General features: G+C 42.2%; 2 protein-coding genes across 4 annotated transcripts in view; one reads left to right on the top strand and one right to left on the bottom strand.

Annotated features, from left to right (window-relative positions):
• Positions 1 to 7,115, top strand: part of TAF12 (TATA-box binding protein associated factor 12) — a 44,364-nt gene extending 37,249 nt beyond the window's left edge. For all 3 annotated transcript variants that reach the window (XM_073616198.1, XM_073616200.1, XM_073616199.1), the window contains 2 exons: positions 4,506 to 4,594; positions 6,834 to 7,115. In XM_073616198.1, the coding sequence (XP_073472299.1) occupies positions 4,506 to 4,594; positions 6,834 to 6,869 (125 nt within the window). In that variant the 3' untranslated portion in view covers positions 6,870 to 7,115. The remainder of the gene's footprint in view (positions 1 to 4,505; positions 4,595 to 6,833) is intronic.
• A 78-nt stretch (positions 7,116 to 7,193) lies between these two features.
• Positions 7,194 to 22,446, bottom strand: LOC141128739 (ras-related protein Rab-39B-like). The gene is made up of 2 exons (XM_073616201.1): positions 21,973 to 22,446; positions 7,194 to 9,633 (listed from the first exon to the last, which is right to left on the bottom strand). The coding sequence occupies exons 1-2, from the start codon at positions 22,185 to 22,187 to the stop codon at positions 9,231 to 9,233; spliced, it is 618 nt and encodes a 205-aa protein (XP_073472302.1). The 5' UTR covers positions 22,188 to 22,446; the 3' UTR covers positions 7,194 to 9,230.
• Positions 22,447 to 25,089: the final 2,643 nt, after the last annotated feature.

Raw genomic sequence — 25,089 nt, 5'->3', positions numbered from 1 at the left:
ACGTGCCTCCGTCATCCGCAGCTCTCCTCTGTCCTCTTCCCCCCTCCCTGCCTGTCTATTGACTGTGCCCGCCCCTCCCCTCCTGCTGCTGCTTTCATAACACTTATGTATTCATACAATCCCCTGTGTTTAATAATGACATGTGTCCCAGTGTATGTGTTTTATAAAAATTTAATGCTGATTTCTACATTATATCACAGCGCCCCCCGGCGCTCAAGTGACTGCTCGGCTCTCTCCTCCTCTCCGCCTGATGTCTCGGCTCTCTTCTCGGCTCCCTCCTCCTCCCTTCACCCCTGGCTGACATCAGCGGGAGTTGTTGGCCCCTCCCACTGTAGTTGTCAGCCCGGAAGAAGAGAGTGTCGAGCAGTCACGTACACGCTGGGAGGCATTTTTTTTTGTAAAACGCAGACACTGGGACATATGTCATTATTAAAAACTAAGAATTCGCTTTACAACCACTTTAATAAAAATACTTTTATCTCCCTCAGCAGTGTTATTTTTGACGTCCTATTTTGATTTAGTTTTAGTCATAGTCTTTTGACTAAAATGCCATTTTAGTTTTAGTCATATTTTAATTATCTGAATTATTTACGTTTTTTAGTCATATTTTAGTCGACTATCATCTCCAGTACATTTTAGTCAACTAACATCTAATGGGTTTAGTTAAATTGTAATGCATTATTTAATCATTTCTCAAGAATTTTCAAACTCCTTATATATTTCTGGAGTAAAAATCCAATAACATGGGGTTTGCCGTTGTGATATGGAATGTCTTTAAAATAAAACCAAGTTTCATAAACAAACAAAAGCTACAGCAATTTGTGTCCCGAACAAGGGATCCTCTGGCAATTGGAGCAAATGCTCTGATAGTTCCATAGAGCCAGTACTCCCTGGTTTATGCTTTCCCTCCAATTCCTCCCCTTCCACATTTGTTGCGCAGGATTTGGAGAAAGGGGGTTCCAGTCATTCTGGGGGCACCAACCTGGCCCAGAAGGCCCTGGTTCCCGGAGATTGCAAGACTGACAATAGACGGGCCATGGACGCTTCTACGTCGCCCTGATCTACTGTCTCAAGGTCCTATATTCCACCCTGATTTACAGTCTCTAAATTTGATGGCATGGCTATTGAAGCCAGTTTGCTGAAGGACCGTGGCATCTCAGGACCAGTAGTTCCTACCCTAGTAAATGCTAGAAAAGCTGTCACTAGGAAGATTTATCATAAGGTCTGGGAGACTTATATTGCTTGGTGTGGTGCCAGAAAATGATATCCTCAGAAATACGTGACAGTCGGCTGTGGAAATCAGATTGGCTTTGAGTACAATCAGAGGTCAGATTTTGGCCTTGTCAGTATTCTTCCAAAGGCCTTTAGCATCCTATTCGTTAGTCCGAACCTTTATGCAGGGGGCAACTCGTTTGCTTCCCCCCATTAGGTCACCTATGTGTCCTTGGGACTTGAACTTGGTGCTGTCTGTGTTACAGAAACAACCATTTGAACCTATCAAGGAAATTCCATTAGACTTGTTTTCACACAAGCTAGCCTTCCTGATGGCCATCACCTCAGCTAGAAGGGTGTCGGAGTTGGTGGCCCTTTCGTGCAGGGAACCATACTTGATCCTTCACCACAATAGGGTTGTGTTACGACCTGTTCCATCCTTTTTGCCAAAAGTGGTGTCGGCCTTTCATTTAAATCAGCACATTCTTTTGCCTTCTTTTTTCTCTCAGCCTCGCTCGGTGGAAGAGAGACGACTGCATTCATTGGATGTTGTCCGGGCAGTCAAGCTTTGTCTAGATCTGCAGAGATCCGAGGATCAGACTCCTTTTTTGTTTTACCAAAAGGGCCCAAGAAGGGGCAGGCAGCTTCCAAGGCTTCTATTGCCAATTGGGTCTGTCAATTGATCATTCAGGCCTGCGGTCTGAAACCTAAAGCTCCTCCCTTTAGGGCGAGAGCTCATTTTACCAGGGGTGTAGGAACCTCCTTGGCCTCTCCACTTCCTTCTCCCCCACTTTTTTATTTAATCCCTTGTTTGTCACTGTTTGTATTCTTATGTTTGTACATGGGTTTTGCACGTGTGACTGGTAGGGTGTAGGTCCTCGGGCCTGTCCTGAAAGTCTTGGGAGGGGGTAGCCCCACCAAGTACTTGGGTGGGTCTGCTTTAGCAGCCCCTCCAGAGAAAGGGGTCCGTCGGCCAGATGGACCAAGTGTAAAGTACCCCAGTCCCCGTCTGGAGCCTCAGGGGATCAGGGCAAGGCCCTCTGATTTTAGAGGGCTTGTGTACACCCGTTGCACCTTTTTGTGTTTCACTCTTTATGTGTGTGTAAATTTTTTTTGGCACCGGGTGAAGTTTTTAAGTGTGTTTCACACACCATGGGCTTTCAAAAAATTAAATAAATAGGCTAATAAGAACTATGATGCATGAGAAGCTCACCTCCAACTTCAATGATAGCCATGGCAAGTCTCTAAAAATCTGTGATCCTTGGATCACATGCAACGCTCAGGTGAACATAGACCGTACCCTGCTCTCAGTGTGTCTGCACGTAGATGCTGTAACCTGGCCGGACCAGGAGAGGATTTTCCTAGCCTTTCCTCGTTGACGGATATATTACATTGGTTCTTTGGCCAGATACCATTTCATCATTGTTTTGCAATACCAATTAACTCCCCCTACCAGAGTATCTTGCAATGCAACTGGGATTTAACTATGTTGTAGGTTTTGTTTTGACACTTTACTCGCACTCCTTTATTGTGCCTCATTTTCTGGACATTGCTTTCCTGTAAAAAAAACTTTTGGAAAACCCCAATAAAACTGTGTGAAACAAAGTAGTTATCAGGATAACAGGCATTTGCACACTATGCTCAATAGGAACATGACCTTAGAGAGAACTGGGTAATGGGAAGATGGTAAACTAGCATTCTTCACCTCCATAATATCCATAAATACCTCTTTCATATCTTCAGGAGGTGTTATACAGTGCTTACATGAATGGCAGCCTGTGTCCCAAATGTGTGTGACAACTGCTTTAGCGGGCGTAGCAGTAATTCATACTTGGGGGACCTTTTTGAAGATTTTGGATTAGGATTTACAATTCTAAATGCCCCTAGAAGCTCTGCTGACCAAACCTATTGGTAATGTACCCAAACCTACCAGAAAACTGATCTCATAATATAATCCTAGCTGCTAGAATGGTCATAGCTAGATAATGAAAATCTTCCAATACTACCTTTTGACCTAGTTAAAACAAAGATATCATGGATTGTGATCAACATCAAATTATCAGCAACACTAAGGCCTTGTTCACATCATGGTGCAGAGATGTCAGTTTTTCTGCATGCATTCTGCAAGGGCACAAAAAATAAAAAATGTTCTCTATGCGCCCTGTTCACACCACACAACACTGGTATCACGTGCAGATTTTTTTCCTGCTCAAGGATCTACAACGTGTGTGCAGTGTTCTTCATGGTGTAAATGAACCCTAATCAATTAGCACAACTACTTTTTATATGATCTGAAATCTCTGGATAAAATTCAGTTTGGCAGAGGACCTATAAAGAAAAGGGACCACACTTCTAGGATTCAATTACAGTATATCTATGACACACACACACACACATTGCACTGAGACATTCTTCACATATTTTTAATATGTATCACGATCTTCTGTTCTTGGATTTGTAGAAAAAATCTTAAACTTCCTGTTTTTTGTTGTTACAGTATTCCCTTTTGATTTGTTTTGTTTTTTATTTTATATCTGTATGTGCAGAATTATAATATGCATTTGATAACTCTTGTTGATGTTAAGTTAACAGGAGTTGTAATCCTTCCACACTGTCCAAAGCTACAAAAAAGTTTTGACTTTAGATTCAATTTAAATGATACATAGTGGTTATGTATTATGTTTATATAATAAATGACACATGGTTATTAGGTTAAGCCTAAGGCCTCATGTACACTGCTGCTGGTAAACGGACGTTTAGGAGCAGTTGGGCGTTTTTTTTTTTTTTTTTTAGTTGCCCCTGAACTCTCCTCTTTTATCTTATCAGTACATGTACACAGGGTCGTTTATAGTCGTTTCTAGGCAGTTGAGTTTAGAAGCATTTTTTTGTAACGCAACAAAATGGGTTCAGAGGCATTTGAAATCGCCAAATGCCTGTAAACGCTGCTAAGCGCTGTAACTCGTGTTTAGCAGTGTTTCGTTTACAGATGTTTTTCATTTTAACAAATGCTTCTAGACGCAAAGCGGCTAAACGGACATTTTAGATGCCAGTTTCTAGCTGTCAAGTTAAATCGTTCAGGAGAGGTTAAACAACGTCCCGTGTACATGAAGCCTAATAATGGGCTGCTTTATATCTCTGTAAGACTTGCATTCCTTCCACATAGCAACAGCCATAATCACTTGTGTATTTATGTGGTTTAAAAGTTTGGTTTATGACAGGAACTTTATAGAAATAGGAATTCAACGGTTCTGCATGTTTAAGACAGGACACTAACTTTTCTGTCATCCACCCAGAGCGACAGTGGAACATGTGGATCCCAGGGTTCGGATCAGAAGAGATTAGGCCCTATAAGAAGGCATGCACAACTGAGGCCCACAAACAGGTAAAAAGGGATTTGTTAGGACATCTAAAGTGTTTATATATAAATGACATATACTGTATATTTTATTTTGGAAAACAGTCATATTTGGAATATAGTGGTTACAAAACTCCTTAAGAAAGAATACTGCATTAAACTTTGTTACCCTCCCATGAAGGGAAAAGCCTCAAGCTTAAACACTGGCTCATAACTTTCCTGAATTTATGTAGAACTTTAAAGCAGGGTGGATTTGATTTAAATCATGATTAAAATCACTAGTAAAATAGCTTGATTTAAATCACAATTTTTAAAGAGCAACTGTCATCTCTGTCCCGCAGTGGCTCCTCCTCTGACCCGCTGTTGACTCACCGACAGTCTCATTCACTTTAATGGGACGGCTGGTGATGCGGCAGTGACACAACAAGGTGAGGGACATGGCGGCAGCAGGTGAGTGAATGCCGCTAACAGACGCTGCCATGATGGATGTGAAGTGACAGGTGCTCTTTAAATATAAGGACTTATTCTTGCTGGTAGTTAGAATCTTTAATATTGGCAAACAAAATGAAGGTTTCCTATTTAGAATAATAAGCTGTCAGGTTAGCAAAACAGCAATTATCAGAACCGATTTAATCATACAGTTGGCAGTGTACATAGATTGGAAAAAAATGGGATAAAGGAATATTCCTGAACTTTGTTTTATCTCATGGTTACTGTGAAATTGTGTGAATGCATCAATGCAGTGCATGTTATCTCAGCTGGCAGAGCTTGGATTCATTGAATGAGTTTACAAAAAATTTAAATATTTCAGAATATACAGCCTCATGCTCCATTTCATGCTGAATAAACTCAATTATTAATGTATCTTAAAAAGAAAACTATCTTTTAGATAGATTTTTACTCCAAAAGCATTTTATTAAAATAAATTTGATAAAAATCAAAAAAATCGATTTAAATTAAAAAAATCTGATTGTTTTTGATTTTTTTTTTTTTTTTTAAATCCATTGATTTTTATCCATCCTGTGTAGAAGCAAATACATAATCCTGACTGTAAATTAAGGGTAGATTTAGACATGCGTCTAAATTTCCCTTGCCTCTGAAGCCAAATCCACATTTGGATTGCACTCCAGAGACCAGCTTTTTAATCCCATCTTTACTGACAAATGCGTTTGCTGCCCTTCCCATTGACTTGAAAGTGTAGCGTTCGGCAAGCTTGCCATTCACCGATCGCTATATATGTCGGGTCAACATTGCAGCGGGCGCAAAGTGAAGCTCTGCGGCATGTAAACATGCCTGTCCCACTACAAACCAAAAATGTTTGATCAATTTTTAATATTCAAAGCAAACTCCCCCATGCTCTCCATGTCTCCATGCTTTATTTTCTAGCGACATCACTTTGAAAAATATCCCCACCCCCCTATCTTGAGTAAGGGCAGATGATTCATGTAGGATTTACTTCTTGGAATACCACTTGAGCATACAGGCAGAAGGGTTTGCTTAGCTGAGAGAACCCCTCCTGAAGACTCCTGGGATGTATGACATTACTTGTCTAGGCCTGGGAACCAGGAAGTAACTGAAGAAATAGTAAATATATATTTTCCTGTTTACCAATGCTAGCAGCATAAGGATAAAAAATAGTCAATGTTGACTGAGAATGTGAAGTTCAGATGTTAAGGGGGAGGGCGGTATTGTTTCAAGTGAGTAGCTTCTACCTCTAGTGCCTCAGCAGGTACCTCAGCCTGCCATGTCAATTAGATGAAGGACCATGCTGTTGTATGATACACACAGAACATACACGCCTCCCCCTGATTGCTCTTCATCAATATGTTTAAATATTAATGTGTTTGTACACACACACATTATAAAAATGATCACATTTCTAGCACATTCATTATACCTATTGTTTGGTATTTATGTATAAACCCAATTCCAAAAAAGTTGGGATACTGTGTAAAATCTGCATAAAAACAGAATTCAATGATTTGCAAATCATTCTATGCAAATATTTTATTCACCATAAAAAATAGAAAACATCAAATGTTTAAACGGGAAAAAAAGAGGTAATTTTGAAATTGATGTCAACATGTCTCAAAAAAGTTGAGACAGGGCCATGTTTACCACGATGTAGCATCGCCTTTGCATTCTGTTTTTATGTAGATTTTACACAGCGTCCCAACTTTTTTGGAATTGTGGTTGTAGTACAGATAATTGGTCATAAATTTATCTTAACTCTCCTCCTGATGACTGTGTCTGGTTTGTATCACAGAGAATGGCTCTCATTAAGAAGACCCAGAAGAAGTAGGACAGCGTGATTTTCTTGGTCAGCACTTCCAAGTTGACGCCATGATTCTGCAGTGAACTGATGCAGAAGCCACCTCTTCAGAGAAGAGCCTCATTTTTGGACAGAGACTGCACATCTAGTAATGTGGACTTGCCTTTATTAGTCGTGCATTACAGAACCCTCTGGCAGGGGAAGTGTTACACTGTCGTTTTCCTTTTTGTATATATAAAAGAAAGTGGTTTGATTAAAGATTGTTGTTGTAATTCACGCTTGGTCTTTGTGTGAAATTACCATAGAAACCAAAGGATCATCTTTTTAAAGAAGACCAAAAATGTACCAGAGAACTGCTTTAAAATAGTAAATGTTAATACAAGTTCGTTTGAAACAAAAATGTCTAAAAACATTTAGGAATATGTATGTAAAAGTACCCATACAAGTACAGAAATGTAACTTTGATTCTCCTCTCTTGAATTGTTAGAATCGTGCAGCCTTAACTTTTTTATTATTATTTATTTGTCAGTGCTGAAGCACCACGCTTTATGCTGGTTGTCCTCAGTGCTGATAAGAAACATATACAACAAGGTGCTGTCAAGATTACATTGAAAAAAAACAAAAAATGTTTTGTTATTCTCCAATAGCCCATGCAGAATGTCAGCTGTCTTAAGCACAGAGAGCAAGAGATATGTGAGGTAAAGATGCTCATCAACACTTGTTGGAAGGTGGTAAAAAAGCAGGTAATCGATCTGTGTTTTTACCATCCACCAACTGCCCCCCCTTAAGCTGCAAAGGCAACCTAACACTGAGTTGATATTTCTGCTGTGCCAAGGAGAGGATTCAACTAAATAACTGCACACACATACAATGCATTCATAAATTATTGAGACCCCCTTCACTTTTTCAATTGTATTATGTTTCAGCCTGATACTACGGTTGCTTACATTTTTTTACCATTAATCAACACTTAGTACCCTATAATGACAAAGTGAAAACAGAATTTTTAGAAATGTTTGCAAATGTATGGAAAAAGAAAACCCAAAACATCATATTGGCATAAATATTCAAACCTTTTCCAACAAGACTTGAAATTTAGCTGAGGTGCTTTCCATTTCTCTTGAAGGTTGCTGAGACGTTTCTACACCTTGATTGGAGTCCACCTGTGGTAAATTACATTAATTGATTGGACATGATTTGGAAAGCACCCTATAAAAGGCCTCAGCTGACAATGCATACTGTATTAGAGCAAAAGGAACTGCCTGCAGAGCTCAGAGACAGGACTATTGCAAGGCACAGATCTGGGGAAAGCTACAAAAAAAATCTGCTTCCCTGAAGGTTCCCACGAGCTAAGTGGCCTCCATAATTCTCAAATGGAAGAAGTTTGGCACAGCCAGGACTTTTCCAAGAGCTGGTCGCCTGGCCAAACTGAGCAATCTGGGGAGAAGGGCCTTAGTAAAAGAGATGACCAAGAGCCCGATGGTCACTGACTGAGCTCCAGAGATTCTGTGTGGAGATGGGACAAAGTTCCAGAAGGACAACCATCACTACAGCTCTCCACCAATCTGGGCTTTATGGCAGAGTGGCTACATGTGCAAAACACATAAAAACCCACTTAGAGTTTGCCAAAAGACTTTCAGACTGTACGGAACAAGATGAAACCAGGATTGAACTGTTTGGCCTAATTTCTCAACATTATGTCTGGAGGAAACCAGGCACAGCTCATCTCCTGCACAATACCATTCCAACAGTGAAGCATGGTGGTGGCAGCATCATGCTGTGGGGGTGTTTTTTCAGCAGCAGAGACTGGACGACTGGTCAAGATTGAGAAAAAGCTGAATGGAGCAAAGTACAGAGATATCCTCTATGGAAACCTGCTCCACAGCGCTCAGGACCTCAGACCGGGCTGAAGATTCACCTTCCAACATGACCATGAACCATGAACATGTTTGGAAAGCCCTGTAAATGGCTGTCTCCAGTGGTCCCCATCCAACCTGACTGAGCTTGAGAGGATTTGCAAAGGAGAATGGCAGAAAATACCCCAATCCAGGTGTGCAAAGCTTTCCGTGTCATACCTAAAAAGACTCTAGGCTGTAACTGCTGACAAAGGTGCTTCAACAAAGTACTGAGAAAAGGGTCTTAAGTACATGTGATATTTCAGTTTTTCATTTAATAAATGTTTTCACTTAATGACTTATTGTCATTATTGGGTACTGAGTGTAGGTTAATAAGAAAAAAAAATGAATTTAAACAACTGTAGTATCAAGCTGCAACATAACAAAATTGAAAAAAGTGAAGGGGGTCTTAATACTTTAGAAACATACACTATCATTTGAGGTACACTATCATAACAAACTGAAAAGCAAAAGTTGTGCATTTTCCTGATACTTGTCAGCATATGCATAGCGTTCTCGGTTTCTGTACTTCTTCGCCTGTTGAGCATCCCACTATGCTGCGCTCCACTGTTGTCTGTTTTTCTTCTCTTGCTGCTTGTAGCAGCTCTCTGCAAATAAGGGAGAGCGCTGCGGAAACATTGCTACCAGTTCGTGCAGAAGTCTCTAGATATGGAGCATTTATGGAGTTTGCCATATTTTGGGCCTCCTCTCGGGTGACCTCTCGGAGATCCCGCAAGTCACTTTTGGTTCCAAGCAGCAAGAAAACCAGTGGATGAGGTTGGGTCCGCTCTGTAACTTCCTGGTACCAGTTTTGGATGTTCTCAAAAGTCTTATGAGCAGTGAGATCAAATAAGAGGATAACACAAGCAGCATTTCTGTAATAAGACCTTGTTACCGCCCTAGAAGAAAGACAGAGAACAACTGACTGATGTATAGCATAATGTGTGCTTTCATTTGCATTGTCTGTAAACATATAGCAAATTAGGTATGGTACAGAATATGTGAGCACTGCAATCCTTTGTTATACTTCTTCAGATGGCCCATTTTATTGATTTTCATGCTTCCTTAAAAAACTTTACTAAACATGTTGCTTCCCCTTTGGGGTGATTTCCATTTACTTTTGTCATGTCACTGGGGCAGTCTCAATCCCAGCAGCCAGTACTGGAATTTACAGTGAACAGAGCACGGCAGGGAGGGAGGGGGAGCAGAGGTCAGAACTCATGGAGGAGGTAGAGCAGACAGAGAACTTCTTTAGTCCTCAATCTTTAATGCTGGCAAGAGAGACAACACTGCTGACCATGGGGGTGGGAAACGGGGGGAGTTTCAGGACCCGGCAGACTCAGAGGCAAAATCAGGACAGTTGGCAAGCATGTAGAACCGATCCCTCTACAGAGATATGGAGAAAGTCGGCAGCGCTGCAGGGGAATCCACAAGGCAGTACAGCTAACCTTCCTTTTGAACTGATGGTGCCTGGTACAGGAGGGCTGGCTGTACTACCTTATCAGTGACTCTGTAACTGGGTACTAACATTTATAGGTAAAGTTGATCCAGGGAATACTCTATTTTTCTCTCAGGGGTTCAGGAAGGAATTTTTTCCACTGCTGTAGCAAATTGGATCATGCTTTGCTGGGGTTTTTTGCCTTCCTCTGGATCAACTGTGAGTATAGGATTGTGTATATGGGATTGTATGGTGGTTGTTTTTTTGTTTTGTTTTTAACTAGATGGGGTTGTGCCTTTTTTCAACCTATGTAAGTGAATAGAAATTTCTTCAGTGGGGACACAGCAATAAATTCAGTTTTTTTTTTTTTTTTTTTTTTTTTTTTTTTTTATAGAGTGAAAAAGGTCAGGATCTCTGCTTTTATTGCTATCTGTGTCCCTTTTGTGGATATTTTGTCCTTGGGACAGAACATGGGAAATAAAAACATGACCGGTGTTCTATCGAGAAATGCCTCCCGTCAAAAAAAGGCCCCGATGGGTCAGTGCATGCGCAGTAACAAACGTCACGCCAGCTGATATGTTCATTAGCTGGCGAGACGTCAACACAGCGCATATAAACGGAGGCATTATCCGACGCTATGCCAACAACGGGGGAAAGTAGTTGTCAGATTGAGCCTCACTGTTGCGGGGCGGGTTTTGTGTGTGTTGCAACCCACCCTTGGACACAGGCAAAACCCGCCCATTAATCACACCAAACCCATCCTGCAACACAGACTAAACCGGCCCTTCAGCACACAGAAAACCCGCCCTGCAACAGCGAGGCACAATCTGACAAGTATGGTCTCCCTCCACTGTTTGTATAGCTTTGAATAGTGGCCGTCGAATATTGTCTCCCATTAAAAAAGGGCTCCGACGATCTGCACGTCCGCTGTTTACGTCACGTCAGCTGATCAACATATCAGCTGGAGTGACATTTGTTACTGCGCAGACCCATCGGGGCCTTTTTCAACGGGAGGCATTTCTCGATAGAACACCCAGCTCTAACTCTTCGTCATTATATCCAAAAGTAAGATAAGAATATTGGGGTTGATTTACTAAAGCTGGAGAGTACAAAAGCTCTGAAACCAATCGGCTTCCAGTTTTTTTTTTTTTTTTTGTCAAAGCTTAATTGAACAAGCTGAAGTTAGAAGCTGATTGGCTGCCATGCAGAGCGGCACCAGATTTTGCATTCTCCAGTTTTAGAAAACCGACCCCCTTGTCTAGAGTTCTACTTCAAACACTTTTATTGCTGCGCAGTTTGATATCTTTAGCACACTTTACAATGACAGACAGCCCTTGTTCAGCAGAAGAGTAATTTTTGACTAGCAAGTATTTACTCACATGGCATAGCCTCATTCAATGAGGGAAACCTGTTCTGAAATGAATATAGAAGCTGCCATTATTTTTATTTTTGAGGGTGCATGATCCATGGTTGTCATGTTTATATCCCTCATTAATTGATGAGTCACTAAGCTTAAACAGGTATGTCAAGAGATGTGCTATATAGATGATTGTTTCAGGCCCATGACTCACTAATGGGAAAAAAGGAGGAGTCTGAAACTTGCACCTGCAACAACAGGTCAGTAATGGCAGCTCTCATATTTCCAGCCTGATAGTTTACCTATCATGAAAGTAATGTCCTTCTGAACATGTAAATAGTTGTAATTTTATTGATCTGCATTCTTTTTTTTTTTTTTCCAGAAAATTTTAGTTGTTAGGCTGTCCTTTCAGTTCCCTGGCTTCAACTCTAGTATGCAAATCAGGATTTCTGACATCACTTTGAATTTATAAGTGCAGTGTGTACAGCAACTGGTCCATAGCATTTGGAAGCTTTTTTTCAAAAGCAGACTTTAACTCTAGCCTGGGGATCAAACATTAAAAAAACATTTAAAAAATGTTTCCTGAAGCCTGCTTAGAGCTTTGCAACACTCTGACCTGGTCCTCCTCCAGTTTCTGCTGATATCGCGCTACAGGCTTCTAGAAAGGTCCCAGTTAAAGTGCACTTGGTATTACTCCGCCTGGGACAGGAGCTGATGCTTTAACGCCAAACTCCAAATTTCTTTCACTTTAAAATAGTTTGTGTGGCCCAAACTTGTCCAAATGAATTATTACCTTTACTAACAGATATGCCCCCTGTATAACCTGTAATCATGAGCTACATGCAGTATACCGTGCTATGTTCCAGCAGCAGGACGGGAACATCCTGTGCACTCCTGGAATGGCGCTGCTCAGCTATTCACAGGAAGCATTGTAATTTTCTGAATGACTGCAAGGCTTCCTATTTGCTGAGGTGGAGATCATGATGTCATCTGCCCACCCTTCCACCTCAGCCCCTGACTGCCAGTGGGAACAAGCCCTTACACTGCTGTACATGTTAATGTGCAGGTTATGGGAATTGTTGCAGCTTGTAGACATCATGACTTGCTCTCCCTATAACCTTTATGGTTGATTTTGTATTTTACTAAGTTTTATTGAAAAAGTCAATAGGTATGTTTAATGCAGCCTAGTCCTCCTAACAGGACACTGTAGTAATTGAATATGACTTCAATTACTGCTTCAGGCAGTTCTTATGTCGTTATATGATGTAGGATTGGAATTATCTGTATTTGCTTTTGTGGTGAGAGATAATGTATGCAAATGCAGGAGTCTAATTCTGATTGTCCATGAACATTATTTTAAAGCTGGCAACACATGGTCCAAGATTTTTCCCTGCTAATTCAACTGAAATTTGTTCCATGGCTGACCCTGTTGGCAAAACCCAGATTAGATGCAGCCGCTGTTTGGGTACTCTGACAGCCATGTACTGGCTGTCAGAATAGCCGATGTGTTCTAAAGCAGAACTAAAAATAGCTTGATATCTTTTAGAATTGCTTTATGATCATGACCCACCTGCAAGAAAGAAAACAAAGTCCCAGGACTTCTTTACCTAGATTGTCTGTTCTCTAGCAGGGTTCCTCCAGAGGTTGCTAAGGGTTTCTTGAACTGTGGGTTAGTGACCAGCCATTTGACGATTTTAAGCTGTCTGTAAATCCCAGAACACACATATTGAAAGTCAGCTGGTGCAGCAGGAACTGACCGACTTCTGGTACATGGTATCGCTCTCTGTTGACCAGCTTCCATCAAACAGTCTTGATGGAAAACCAGCATTTGATTGGTGCTTGCAGCCAATGCCTACAAGCGCTGATTAGTGTATTCTGGTGTATGGTGGTGGGGGGTGTAGTCCAATAGCTTAGATCCCTGCATGACACATTGTTGTGTTGATGTGGGGACCTTTCAGTTGTTTTTAGTTTAGTCTGCTGAAAAAAAAACAACGTGTATACCCTTAATGCTTACGTGTGGCATTATTCCTCTTGACCTTGACCCCTTGATGTAAGGAGCATTTTTGTCATTGACCCCAACAAATTGGTTTTAGTAAGGATGCCCACAGACCTGAATATTATTTTAGGGGATCCTCTGGAGTAAAAAGTTTGGGAGAGAGTTTCTAAAGTATCAATGAACACCATGGACAGGTGTACACCATTTTGGACCATACTGTATATACTTTTAAAAGTAGAGCCTCCCAGTAGCTTTAGAGGTCATTCCAAAGGTCTTTGGCTGCAGCATGGACAGTGAACTAGTCGATTGCACTGGTCCATTTTTGATATGGTTGTTTGACACATCCAGATTGCCCTACTCTCCAGTTAGGAATAATGCTTGCAATACATAGATTAAATTTCGACTGATTCCTGCTGAATCGGGCAAAATTGTTTCCATGGGTGGCCAGGCTGAAAATTCTTTACTGAATTGCTCCTGCATCCAATCAGATACATCATTGTTTGTGTATTTTTACTGGAGCGGGTGCTGGCTGTCAGAATACAATAGCCGCCACCATAGTTTCATCCATCCATGGTGTTTGGATGGTCGAGTAATTTTCTTTGTTCACTAGTGTCCTTCTAGCTTTAGCCTTGGTAAGTGTCTCACATATCCTCTCATGTGCTGTCTTGGAAGATGATTGGGGGCAACTGAGTTACCCAATAACTAATTTTCCAGGAGTCTTCCAGGACAGCAGAAATGTGCACAATATATTATGTTCTGTGTTGCCTTGTCAAGTTATTCTGTTAGTTACATTCAGTTCTTGTTTAAAGTAGTAGTAAAGGCATAACATCTCCCACCTTTTAAATGTTGCCTCCCCATCGCTCTTAGAATTCCTGCATATAGTTTCTAATAAATCTCCAAGTAAAAAACATTTGTTTATTCGACTTTTTCCAAGCAGTCACATGACTGCAAAGCTCCAGCAAGCGTGCCTGTGTTGCTGAATGGCACAAATTCTTTTAAGGCCCACAATGCCTTAGATCTATGGACATCAGTGAGATGACATCACTGCTCAAAGGATTCAGTGGTGTTATTAGCCCTCCACAGGTAAACACACTCACTGGAGCTTTGCAGTCATATGACCACTTTGAAAAAAAAAAAAAAAGAAAAATATATTTACTTGAGATTTATTAGAAACTATGCAAGAAAAACAAGTGCAGTGGCAAGGCAACGTTAAAAAGGTGGTTGCATTGTTTTTTTTTCTTCTGCTTTAGCTTTCAGGTGACTTTCCAATGGCTGAGAGTACTGATCAGAGTGTTCTAGTGGAGGAGATTTCTGTACAAACAATGGATCATTAGTACAGCGGCTCCGACCGGAGCTGGCAGATTTTTTTCTGTTCAACCCACTGGGGTGTGCACTGATGATGTGTACCGGGCTTAAATGTGGTTTTGGTTCAGCAAAGTCTATTCAATCCAAAATCAAATGTTAAAAGCAAACAAAATGTAAGTACTTTTGAGCGACATTTGTCAAATCCAAAATGTACTAATACAGTAGTTTTCACATGAGTGTTAAGCCAGCCATAAACAGTTTGAATCTTGGCTGGTTCAGCAGCAACCGCCTGAGATTTGAACCATGTATTGCCAGGCTGAATGTACCTAAGTTGATCGATCAACTTGGGTACAACCAGCCTCCCGGATTTCATTTGCGATTATCGCTAGCAGCTCTTATAGTCACTGTGGTCTCCTGGCATAGACCGCTTCCCTGCCAGGAGAAGACAATGGCTCGGCTGGAGGGTTTTCACTGTCAACACTGTGTTGGAAGGGGAGACCAGTGAATTTCTTTCCAAGAAATTTGCTCCATCTATGGCTGGCCTTAGTACAAACATTTTTTTTTTCAAAAGTCCACTAGTGTATGGCCAGCTTAACTGTTTTTTTTTTTTTTCCTTTTTAAAACATCAGTGCACGTTGATACGATAGTTTACATTAAGGCAATTACTATTGCACACATATCTAAAAAAAACTAACTGGGAGAAAACGTAAAGATCCAGAAAAAGTAGATGGTGATCACTGAATTGCCAAATCATGAATGAATGAATGAATGAATGAATGAATGAATAATTAAAAAAAAAAAAAAAAAGAGGATGGTAGGACTAAAGAGCACACAGCACAGTGGCTAAGTGGTTAGCACTTCTGCCTAGCAGCACTAAGGTTTTTGGTTTGAATCCCCAACCACGGCACTACCTGCCTAGAGTTTGCATGTCCTCCCTGTGCCTGCTTGGGTTTCCTCCCACACTCCAAAGACATGCTGGTAGGTTAATTGGATCCTGTCTAAATTGGCCCTAGTATGTGTATGAATATTAGTTAGGGACCTAAGTTTGTAAGCTCCTTGAGGGCAGGGACTGATGTGAATGTGCAATATAATTGTAAAGAGCTGCGTAAATTCATGGCGCTACATACAGTATCTCACAAAAGTGAGTACACCCCTCACATATTTGTAAATATTTTATTATATCTTTTCATGTGACAACACTGAAGAAATGACATTTTGCTACAATGTAAAGTAGTGAGTGTACAGCTTGTATAACTGTAAATTTGCTGCCCCCTCAAAATAACTCAACAGACACCCATTAATGTCTAAACCGCTGGCAACAAAAGTGAGTACACCCCTAAGTAAAACTGTCCAAATTGAGCCCAATTGGCCATTTTCCCTCCCCGGTGTCATGTGATTCGTTAGTGTTACAAGGACTCAGGTGTGAATGGGGAGCAGGTGTGTTAAATTTGGTGTTATCGCTCTCACTCTCATACTGATCACTGGAGGTTCAACATGGCACCTCATGGCAAAGAACTCTCTGAGGATCTGAAAAAATGAATTGTTGCTCTACATAAAGATGGCCTAGGCCAGTGATGGCGAACCTTGGCACCCCAGATGTTTTGGAACTACATTTCCCATGATGCTCATGCAATCTGCAGCATTGTTGAGCATCATGGGAAATGTAGTTCCAAAACATCTGGGGTGCCAAGGTTCGCCATCACTGGCCTAGGCTATCAGAAGATTGCCAAGACCCTGAAACTGAGCTGCAGCACGGTGGCCAAGACCATACAGCGCTTTAACAGGACAGGTTCCACTCAGAACAGGCCTCGCCATGGTCGACCGAAGAAGTTGAGTGCACGTGCTCAGCGTCATATCCAGAGGTTGTCTTTGGGAAATAGACGTATAAGTGCTGCCAGAATTGCTGCAGAGGTTGAAGGTATGGTGGGGTTAGCCTATACGCCACACACTGCATCAAATTGGTCTGGATGGCTGTGGTCCCAGAAAGAAGCCTCTTCTAAAGAAGATGCACAAGAAAGCCTGCAAACCGTTTGCTGAAGACAAACAGACTAAGGACATGGATTACTGGAACCATGTCCTGTGGTCTGATGAGACCAAGATTAACTTATTTGGTTCACATGGTGTCAAGCGTGTGTGGCGGCAACCAGGTGACGAGTACAAAGCGAAGTGTGTCTTCCCTACAGTCAAGCATGGTGGTGGGAGTCTTATGGTCTGGGGCTGCATGATTGCTGCCGGCACTGGGAAACTACAGTTCATTGAGGGAACCATGAATGGCAACATGTACTGCGACATACTGAAGCAGAGCATGATTCCCTCCCTTCGGGGACTGGGCCGCAGGGCAGTAATCCAACATGATAACGACCCCAAACACACCTCCAAGATGACCACTGCCTTGCTAAAGAAGCTGAGGGTAAAGGTCATGGACTGGCCAAGCATGTCTCCAGACCTAAACCCTATTGAGCATCTGTGGGGCATCCTCAAACGGAAGGTGGAAGAGTGCAAGGTCTCTAACATCCACCAGCTCTGTGATGTCGTCATGAAGGAGTGAAAGAGGACTCCAGTGGCAACCTGTGAAGCTTTGCTGAACTCCATGCCCAAGAGGGTTAAGGCAATGCTGGAAAATAATGGTGGCCACACAAAATATTGACACTTTCGGCCCAATTTGCACATTTTCACTTTGGGCCCAATTTGGACATTTTCACTTAGGGGTGTACTTAGTTTTGTTGCCAGCGCTTTAGACATTAATGGCTGTGTGTTGAGTTATTTTGAGAGGACAGCAAATTTACACTGTTATACAAGCTGTACACTCACTACTTTACATTGTAGCAAAGTGTCATTTCTTCAGTGTTGTCACATGAAAAGATATAATAAAATATTTACAAAAATGTGAGGGGTGTACTCAGTTTCGTGAGATACTACAAGTACCTGTAATAAATAAAGAGTACACCTTTAAAATCATGCCACCTCCCATGCAGTATGTCTGTCTGTATAGGTCATTTTAATATTGTATGGCTCTTTAACAACTGGTGTTTTTATACACACATCTTTGTTGTGCCCTGCTAATGAGCACAGAAGAGAAGTAGGGCTTTGATGAGTTTACCTCCCCCCACCCACTAGGGACTTTCGTGGATGCCGAAGGCCTTTAGAAAAAGTCAGCAGGGAGCACAGCTGAGTCATATCCCAAAACAAGGGCAATAGATTTTTATCAGTTTCCAGCAGTCCGAACAATGAGAGACGTTCTGTGGATTATTGCTTTTATTAAATGACTCCCAAAGTAGATTGTAAGGTCTAACGAGCAGGGCCCTCTGATTCCATTTGTATTGTAATTGTACTGTCTGCCTTCATTATGTAAAGTGCTGTGCAAACTGTTAGCACTATATAAATCCTGTACAATAACAAGGTTTGGCTTTTTTGTTACATCGCACTACACACAATGACCAAGCATCATCATTGTTTTTGTGCAGTCTAGCATTTGTGGCATCTTCTTTAATAAGGAATAAGAAAAACAATTTAGCCTGGGTTCACACTTAAAACAAGTGCGGCTGAAAGCAGGGGGTCCGGTGCATCCCAGTTCTCTGTTTCAGGGAGGAATCGGGCCCAAATTTTTGCCTGAATTCAGACCTGAAACAGAACCAAAGACACAAAGGACCGCTACGCAATTCGCTGCGCAGCCGCCCCGGAGCTGTGTGAACCAGCTCCATTGAGAGCCAATCACAGTCTCCTATCAAGCGAATTGGATGGGGGAGGAAATCTGTGTGAACCCAGCCTTAATATTGAACTGTGAGGCTTGGTTCACATATATGCGAATTGGATGCAGTTTTAACTGCATCCACTCTGCATAACGTGACTTGCACCGGCTTTCAATAGAGCCGGTTCGCACATGTCTGGGGCATCCGTGGTGCTGTTTTTAAAAGGGTCCTGTGCATAGGTGTGCGCAGCCTATAGCATTAGGGTGTGCACCCCAAAGCACAAACACACATGCCTTTCTCTGCAGCCTCAGCTGCACGGGGCAGTAAATGAATAGGAAGTGCTCTATGCTGAGTGGCTTCCTGTTCATTCACAAACTGAAGCATAATAAACACAGTTTACTATGCTTCAGTTGTGAATGGACACAGTGAGCGAGTGTGTTCACTGTGTTCAGTTCATTTAGAAAAGGATGGGGTCGGTAAATTACATATTTACTAGCCCCTTCCCCAGCTCTCCATCCTGAAACATTCCCCTCAGAAGCCGGGGGGAGAGGAGTAGGGGGAATCGGCAATGCACATAGTGATTAGGGTATGCCCAGGCACACCTGGCACACCCCTTGCACACGCCTATGGTCCTGTGCGTTTCTGGGTCCGGTTCAGGTATGATTTCAGGTGAAAATCTGCATCTTTACCAGTGAAAAGAACTGCACCGGACTGCTGCACTGAAACCTCGGCCGCATATGTGTGAATCCAGCCTTAGACCCCATACACACTATTAGATTTTCTGCAGATTTTTGTCTTCAGATTTAACAAAATTATATAATATGAGGTCAAACCTTTAAGAGTTTCAATTTGTATGCAATCAGGCAGGCCCTTGCACTACATGGTTTTGGTAAATCTGAAGACAAAAATCTGCAGAAAATCGAATAGTGTGTATGGGGTCTTAATCGCCACATTCTGCACAGTAAATGCAATGGTGTGTTAAAAACCTAAACTAAAGGCCCATACACACTATTAGATTTTCTGCAGACTTTTGACTTCAGATTTACCAAAACCATATAATAGGAGGTCAAACCTTTAGGCCCCTTTCACACGGGCGGATAGAATTATGCTTTTAGCTGAAGACAGATGAAGTTATCTACCACAGCTAAATGCACACAATGCTTTCCTATGGCCCCATTCACACACTGCGTTTAGCGACGGTTTTGTTACATGCGGTTTGGTGCAAATAGAAAAAATAAAGTTGACTGCGTCCAGGAATGATTTAGCCCAGCTATCTGCAGGTAATCGCAGTGTACTATTTCTCCTGTGGATAGCAGCAGCAACAAAGAAAGAAAAACAACAGGAAGCACATCAGAAATGGCAAGAATTTTCCAACACAGCTAAACGCAGCCGCATGTAAATGCAGCTAATCGCATTATACAACTGCAAGGATTCTTTGAATTTCAAAATAACAAAACATGCTTTTTACAGCGGCAGAACAGCCGCCTGTGTGAAATGGATCTAATGCCGTGTACATACGGGCGGACTTTTCTGCATCAAAGGTCCGACGGTCTTTCCGACGGACTTTCGAACGAACGGATTTGCCTACACACGATCACACCAAAGTCCGACGGATTCGTACGTGATGACGTACACCGGACTAAAATAAGTAAGTTGATAGCTAGTAGCCAATAGCTGCCCTAGCGTCAGTTTTCGTCCGTCGGACTAGCATACAGACGAGCTGTTTTTTCAACCGGACTCAAGTCCGTTGGAAAGATTTGAAACATGTTCCAAATCTAAAGTCCGTCTGATTTTTGACCAAAAAAAGTCAGTTGCAGATGAAGCCTACACACGGTCGGATTGTCCGAAGGGATTCGTCCCGTCGAAAAGTCCGTTGGTGTGTATACGGCATTAGAGTTTTAATTTGTATGCAGTCAGGCAGGTCCTTGCACTACATGGTCTTGGTAAATCTGAAGACAAAAATCTGCAGAAAATCTTATAGTGTGTATGGGGCCTTAGACTATGCAATAGAGGACAGCCAACTACAATCTTTATTTGCAATTGCACACGAGAAAATATGCAGCAAATTTGAGTGTTAGAAAGATTTCCTATTTTTTTTGTATACGCCTGTTTGCAGAACCTATGTTTACTATAGCACCGCCGTAAACAAGAATCAGCAGCAAACAGCAATTTGTGTCCATAACGGTTAGTTATGGACACACCTTTCATATTGATTGGACCCTGGACAAAAAAATTTCTTGGCCCCCCCTATGCAATTTCACTCTCCACCTGCTCTGAGACATACAATAAATAGCAGCTATACTTAAAATTAGTTTACTGTATCAGATCAGGCAGCGATTGCAATTGGTTGCCAGAGGTTACAGTGTATCATTACCGCTTACTGACTGGTTGCTAGAGGTTACAGCACACATTATGGCTCACTGATTAGTTGCTAGAGGTTACAGCAAATGATTTCTGCTTGTTAATTGGTTGCTAGAGATTACTGTACAGTAATACTGCTCACTGATTGGTTGCTAGAGGTTACAGCACATCATCTCCTCATTGCAGGGGGGCATGATATACATATGAATGCCGCCTTTATTTACATCTCAATGCCGCCAGCCGCAACTATTTACTTATGAATTCCGATTATTTACATGTAAGCACAGGGTCTGCAGGTGAGTCATCTATACACGACCATAGGGCAGAGCTGGGCAGCATTAGTACCAGCACTTCACACTGAGATATCGGGACACAGCACAGGACTAAAACTTCAAAGGACAAGGGAATTTAAACTGGGATAGTTGGCATGATAGTATGAGGCGGGCGGCTGCTTTGGGCCCCACAACAATGAAAGGGCCCAGGGAAGCTGCCTGTTTTGCCCTGCCTTTAAGACGGCCCTGCATAGGAAACCATGTTAAATGGACTTACAGTTCTTTTCCCTACCCCACCCTGTGAATAGAAACTCTAAGCAGAAGCAGCATACTGATGAGCTCATCATTTGAGTGCTCTGTACTCTCCTTCTATCAGTATGTCCCTTGCACTGCAACACAACTGCCTGGTTCACACCTATGCAGGTTGCAGTTTGCATATTCCAGGTGCATTTTGCGTTTTTCAATACGTGTTTTTGATCCATTAAAGTCTATGGAATCAAAAACCAGAAAGAAAATCCCTGGCCTCTTCCATAAAATGCACAGATGCGAACGTGACCTATAGGAAACCATGTTAAACTGACTGTAGCGTGTTTCCGCAATACTGAAAATGCACTAAAAAAATGCATAGGTGTGAACCAGGCCTAAGTGTTACTAAACCGCAACAGAAAAGAAAACAAGTCACTTGCCCTGCCAGACAGGACTGTATGGATAGAAAAGCAAATCTTTGGGCAGGTGAAAGGCCCATATCTATTAAATATCTGTGTATGTAGCTGTTTGGATTTCCGCTATAATAGCTGCACATACACACAATTTGGCTCACCGATATCGCTCCTGGCCAGCTGTATCCCAGAACTGCAGTCTGACTTTAATTCCATCCTCTGGTTCTTCTATTCGACAACAAAAGTCTACCCCTACCGTGGGTCCTGTTGTCTCCGTAAATTCATCGTTAGTATATCTGCGTAAGAGAGAAGTCTTCCCAACTCCAGAGTCCCCCAGCAGCAGGACACGAAACTGAAAGTCCCATTCACAGGCCATGTTACCATATAAGTGAAATCTCTGCTGTCCATTTGTCTCCCTCCTTTGTCATTCGTCTCCCCTCCCCAGTCTCTTTATTTGGTTCTGTCTTTTACCACTAAGTTGCTTTCAAGTTTGTACTCGTGGATGGCATTCCTTTGTCCTGCTCAGTCAGGTTTCTGCAGGAGTTTGCAATATGATATGGTTTCTGTTTTGTAAATGCATCCTTTTTTACCTACAGATTTTTTTTTTTTGTTCTTTTGTTGCAATGTCATATAACTACTAGCACATTTAGATCTGTCTACAAATTCATTTCAGAACGCAAAATACGGCTTACGCGCATGCATGGCTAAACGCTGATGCGCAGAGGCATTGGCGTTTACACAAGTACATGGGCATACAGCCGCTCATTTCTATGGCCGAGTTTTTTTGCCACACTTGTGGCACCTCAGGTACAGGAATGAGTTGAGAATTTTACACTGGTCATAATTTATCCCTGCAAATGCCTAACAATTGAGGTTATATTTACTGAGTTTACATCTAGTTTCCAAAAAATATATTGCATTTTTAAACCTCAGTGCATTGATAAGTAGAAGAATTAACTACGTCCATTTAAAAAAAAAAAAATTTAACACTGTTTATTGCATACATGGTGCTTGTACAGGATTGTCAATCAAATGCTTGTAGACATTGTTTCCCTCGAAGCAATAAACAAAATAATAATAGGGGGTGGTGTGTAAAAACAAAAGCCCTTAGGTGTACAAAACACACACAAAAAAGTGCACTTAAAGTGATTGTAAACGATCACCTTGTAAAACAACCCATTCCATTTAAAATAGATATGAGGGCCGGTTCACACTGGTGCGATGCCAGACATCGCATGTGATTCGCACCGCATTGCTGTGCCGATCGCATGCGATGTCTGTGCGATGCAAATTCAGCCATACAAACTATATGGCTAAATTCACATCGCATTCGGACCAAACTCGTGCAGGACCCTTTTTTTTTTGTCCGCACAAGAATCTGATCGCATGGGTGTTCAAACTCATGCGATCCTATTCCTGTCGAATTCACAGTACGCACTGCGATCTGCGAACTGATCTGTGGGTGTCATTAACTTTGTATTGACACCCACAGCAGTTCACAGAGGGCAGTGTGAACCGCCGGCGATTCAGGTGCAATGCGGAAATCCACACTGGATTTGCAGGGTTTGCCGCATCGCACCAGTGTGAACCGGGCCTGAAAGGAAAAACATTTATGTATAGATATAAAAATACATTATAAATACCTATTTTTCCCTTTTTGATCACATTCCCTTTGTTCTCAGCTGTATAAGAGCTGGGGGGAGGAGAAGCAGCAGTACCCTGAGCTTCCCAGTGAATGGCTGTGCAACGGGAGGAGGGGGGGGGGGTCAGGAGAAGTCTGATCATTGGAGGAGAGTACACTGAGTTCCCAGCACAGCTAGAAAACTGACCACGGTGTTCTCTCCTGCTTAGTGTGGTCAGTTCTTAATAGGAAAGCAGAGGAACTGTCAGAAACACCAGGGATTTCATATAAAGGAAGCAATGCAAAGAGAACAGGATACTTTTTTCATACAAGTACATGGTACAGCAGGCACATATCAGGAATATAAAATGTTGGGGTAATAAACACTTTAAGGTTGTGCTATTTATCCACCCCCTGAAGGGGTAGGACCTTACCCTGAACCCCCGGGGCACAAGGCTCCTGACAGGGACACAGTTTCAAACATGGTCCACCTAGCCGAAAGGCCCGGCGGACCCCTCCTTATGGTCAGCCAAAGCCAACCAACGAGTACTAGGTTGAGGGGCTCTACCGAAGAGAAACCCCCCAAGTTCAGGGGAGGAAGGAGCCTAATGGTCATACATCCTCCCCCTAGACTTCAGGATAGGCTCGAGGACCACACCCTTCATCCAGTGAAAAAACACACACAAAAGTGAAAAGGTGACAAATGTGAAGGAGAAAAATAGATAGTGGCCATGCAGTATGCACTGGCTAGGCCTTGAGGCCTGGTAGCAAAAACTGCCCCGGATTTAGCCAAAAAGCCTAGCACATGGAGGACATATATGTATTTAGTGCTGTGACCAGGTGTCTGTTCACACAGTGGGGTCCCACACCCAAGTGTTACTAAGAGTACCCTTGTGGCCACCACTCACAGGGGGCACCGCCAACTCTCTTAGTTGTGTTTCTGCCTTCAAAACCCATGGCCACACAAGGTAGACCCATTCAAATCAGGAGGAACTGGGGCCATCCACTTTTTCTGGGGGAGTAACTCCCATGCTCCAACTGCCTGTGGGCGCCCTGGTGTCTGTTCCAGCTGGTACTAGCCTTCAGAGCCCCATCATAGCAGCAGGGATATTATACAGCCAGCCATTCCTACGAAAAGGCTGGAATGACAGTGGAGCACCCCTACAAGACACTGATAAGAACAGATACTAGATCTTAGCTGAAAGGCTGAGAAGCGATACAAACAAGTCCCCATTTCATATGTCTTCCCATTTGAAAATATTTACAATGCAGGTAACATCGTATAGTACATCATTCAGTTTCAGGGCATCCATCAACAATCAGTGGGTCTCAGCACTGTTAAAAGTAAGAACTGATTTACTCCAAGCCCGCACAGATTTTCGGATATTTGTAGGCACTTTATTGATTTTTTAAACATTTTTTAAGTTAGCAGCTACAAATACTGTAGCTTCTGACTTTTAGGAAACAAGCAGCTTGTGGAGTCCAGCACTGTCTTCACCAGGTTTCAGATTCTTGGCGCCACTATCTTGGATGTGGGAGCAGACTGTGACCTCCTGTTATTTCATATCTGCCTCCCCGCTGGGCATGTTTGAGATCATGTAGCACTGGCAGACTCGTCATGTAGTATCCTGGGATGTGTTAAATGTCCCACGTGTGC

The sequence above is a fragment of the Aquarana catesbeiana genome, linkage group LG02 (genome assembly GCF_042186555.1).
Source record: "Aquarana catesbeiana isolate 2022-GZ linkage group LG02, ASM4218655v1, whole genome shotgun sequence".
NCBI lineage: Eukaryota > Metazoa > Chordata > Amphibia > Anura > Ranidae > Aquarana > Aquarana catesbeiana.
This window is presented reverse-complemented; position numbering and strand designations above follow the sequence as displayed.

What these genes read in the sequence shown, in the direction of transcription:
- LOC141128739 (XM_073616201.1), bottom strand. Translation starts at nt 22,187, where the DNA reads ATGGCCTGTGAATGGGACTTTCAGTTTCGTGTCCTGCTGCTGGGGGAC. An exon ending in GCTGGCCAGGAGCGATATCG is followed by an intron (nt 9,634 to 21,972) that starts GTGAGCCAAATT and finishes TCTTTCTTCTAG; the next exon opens with GGCGGTAACAAGGTCTTATT.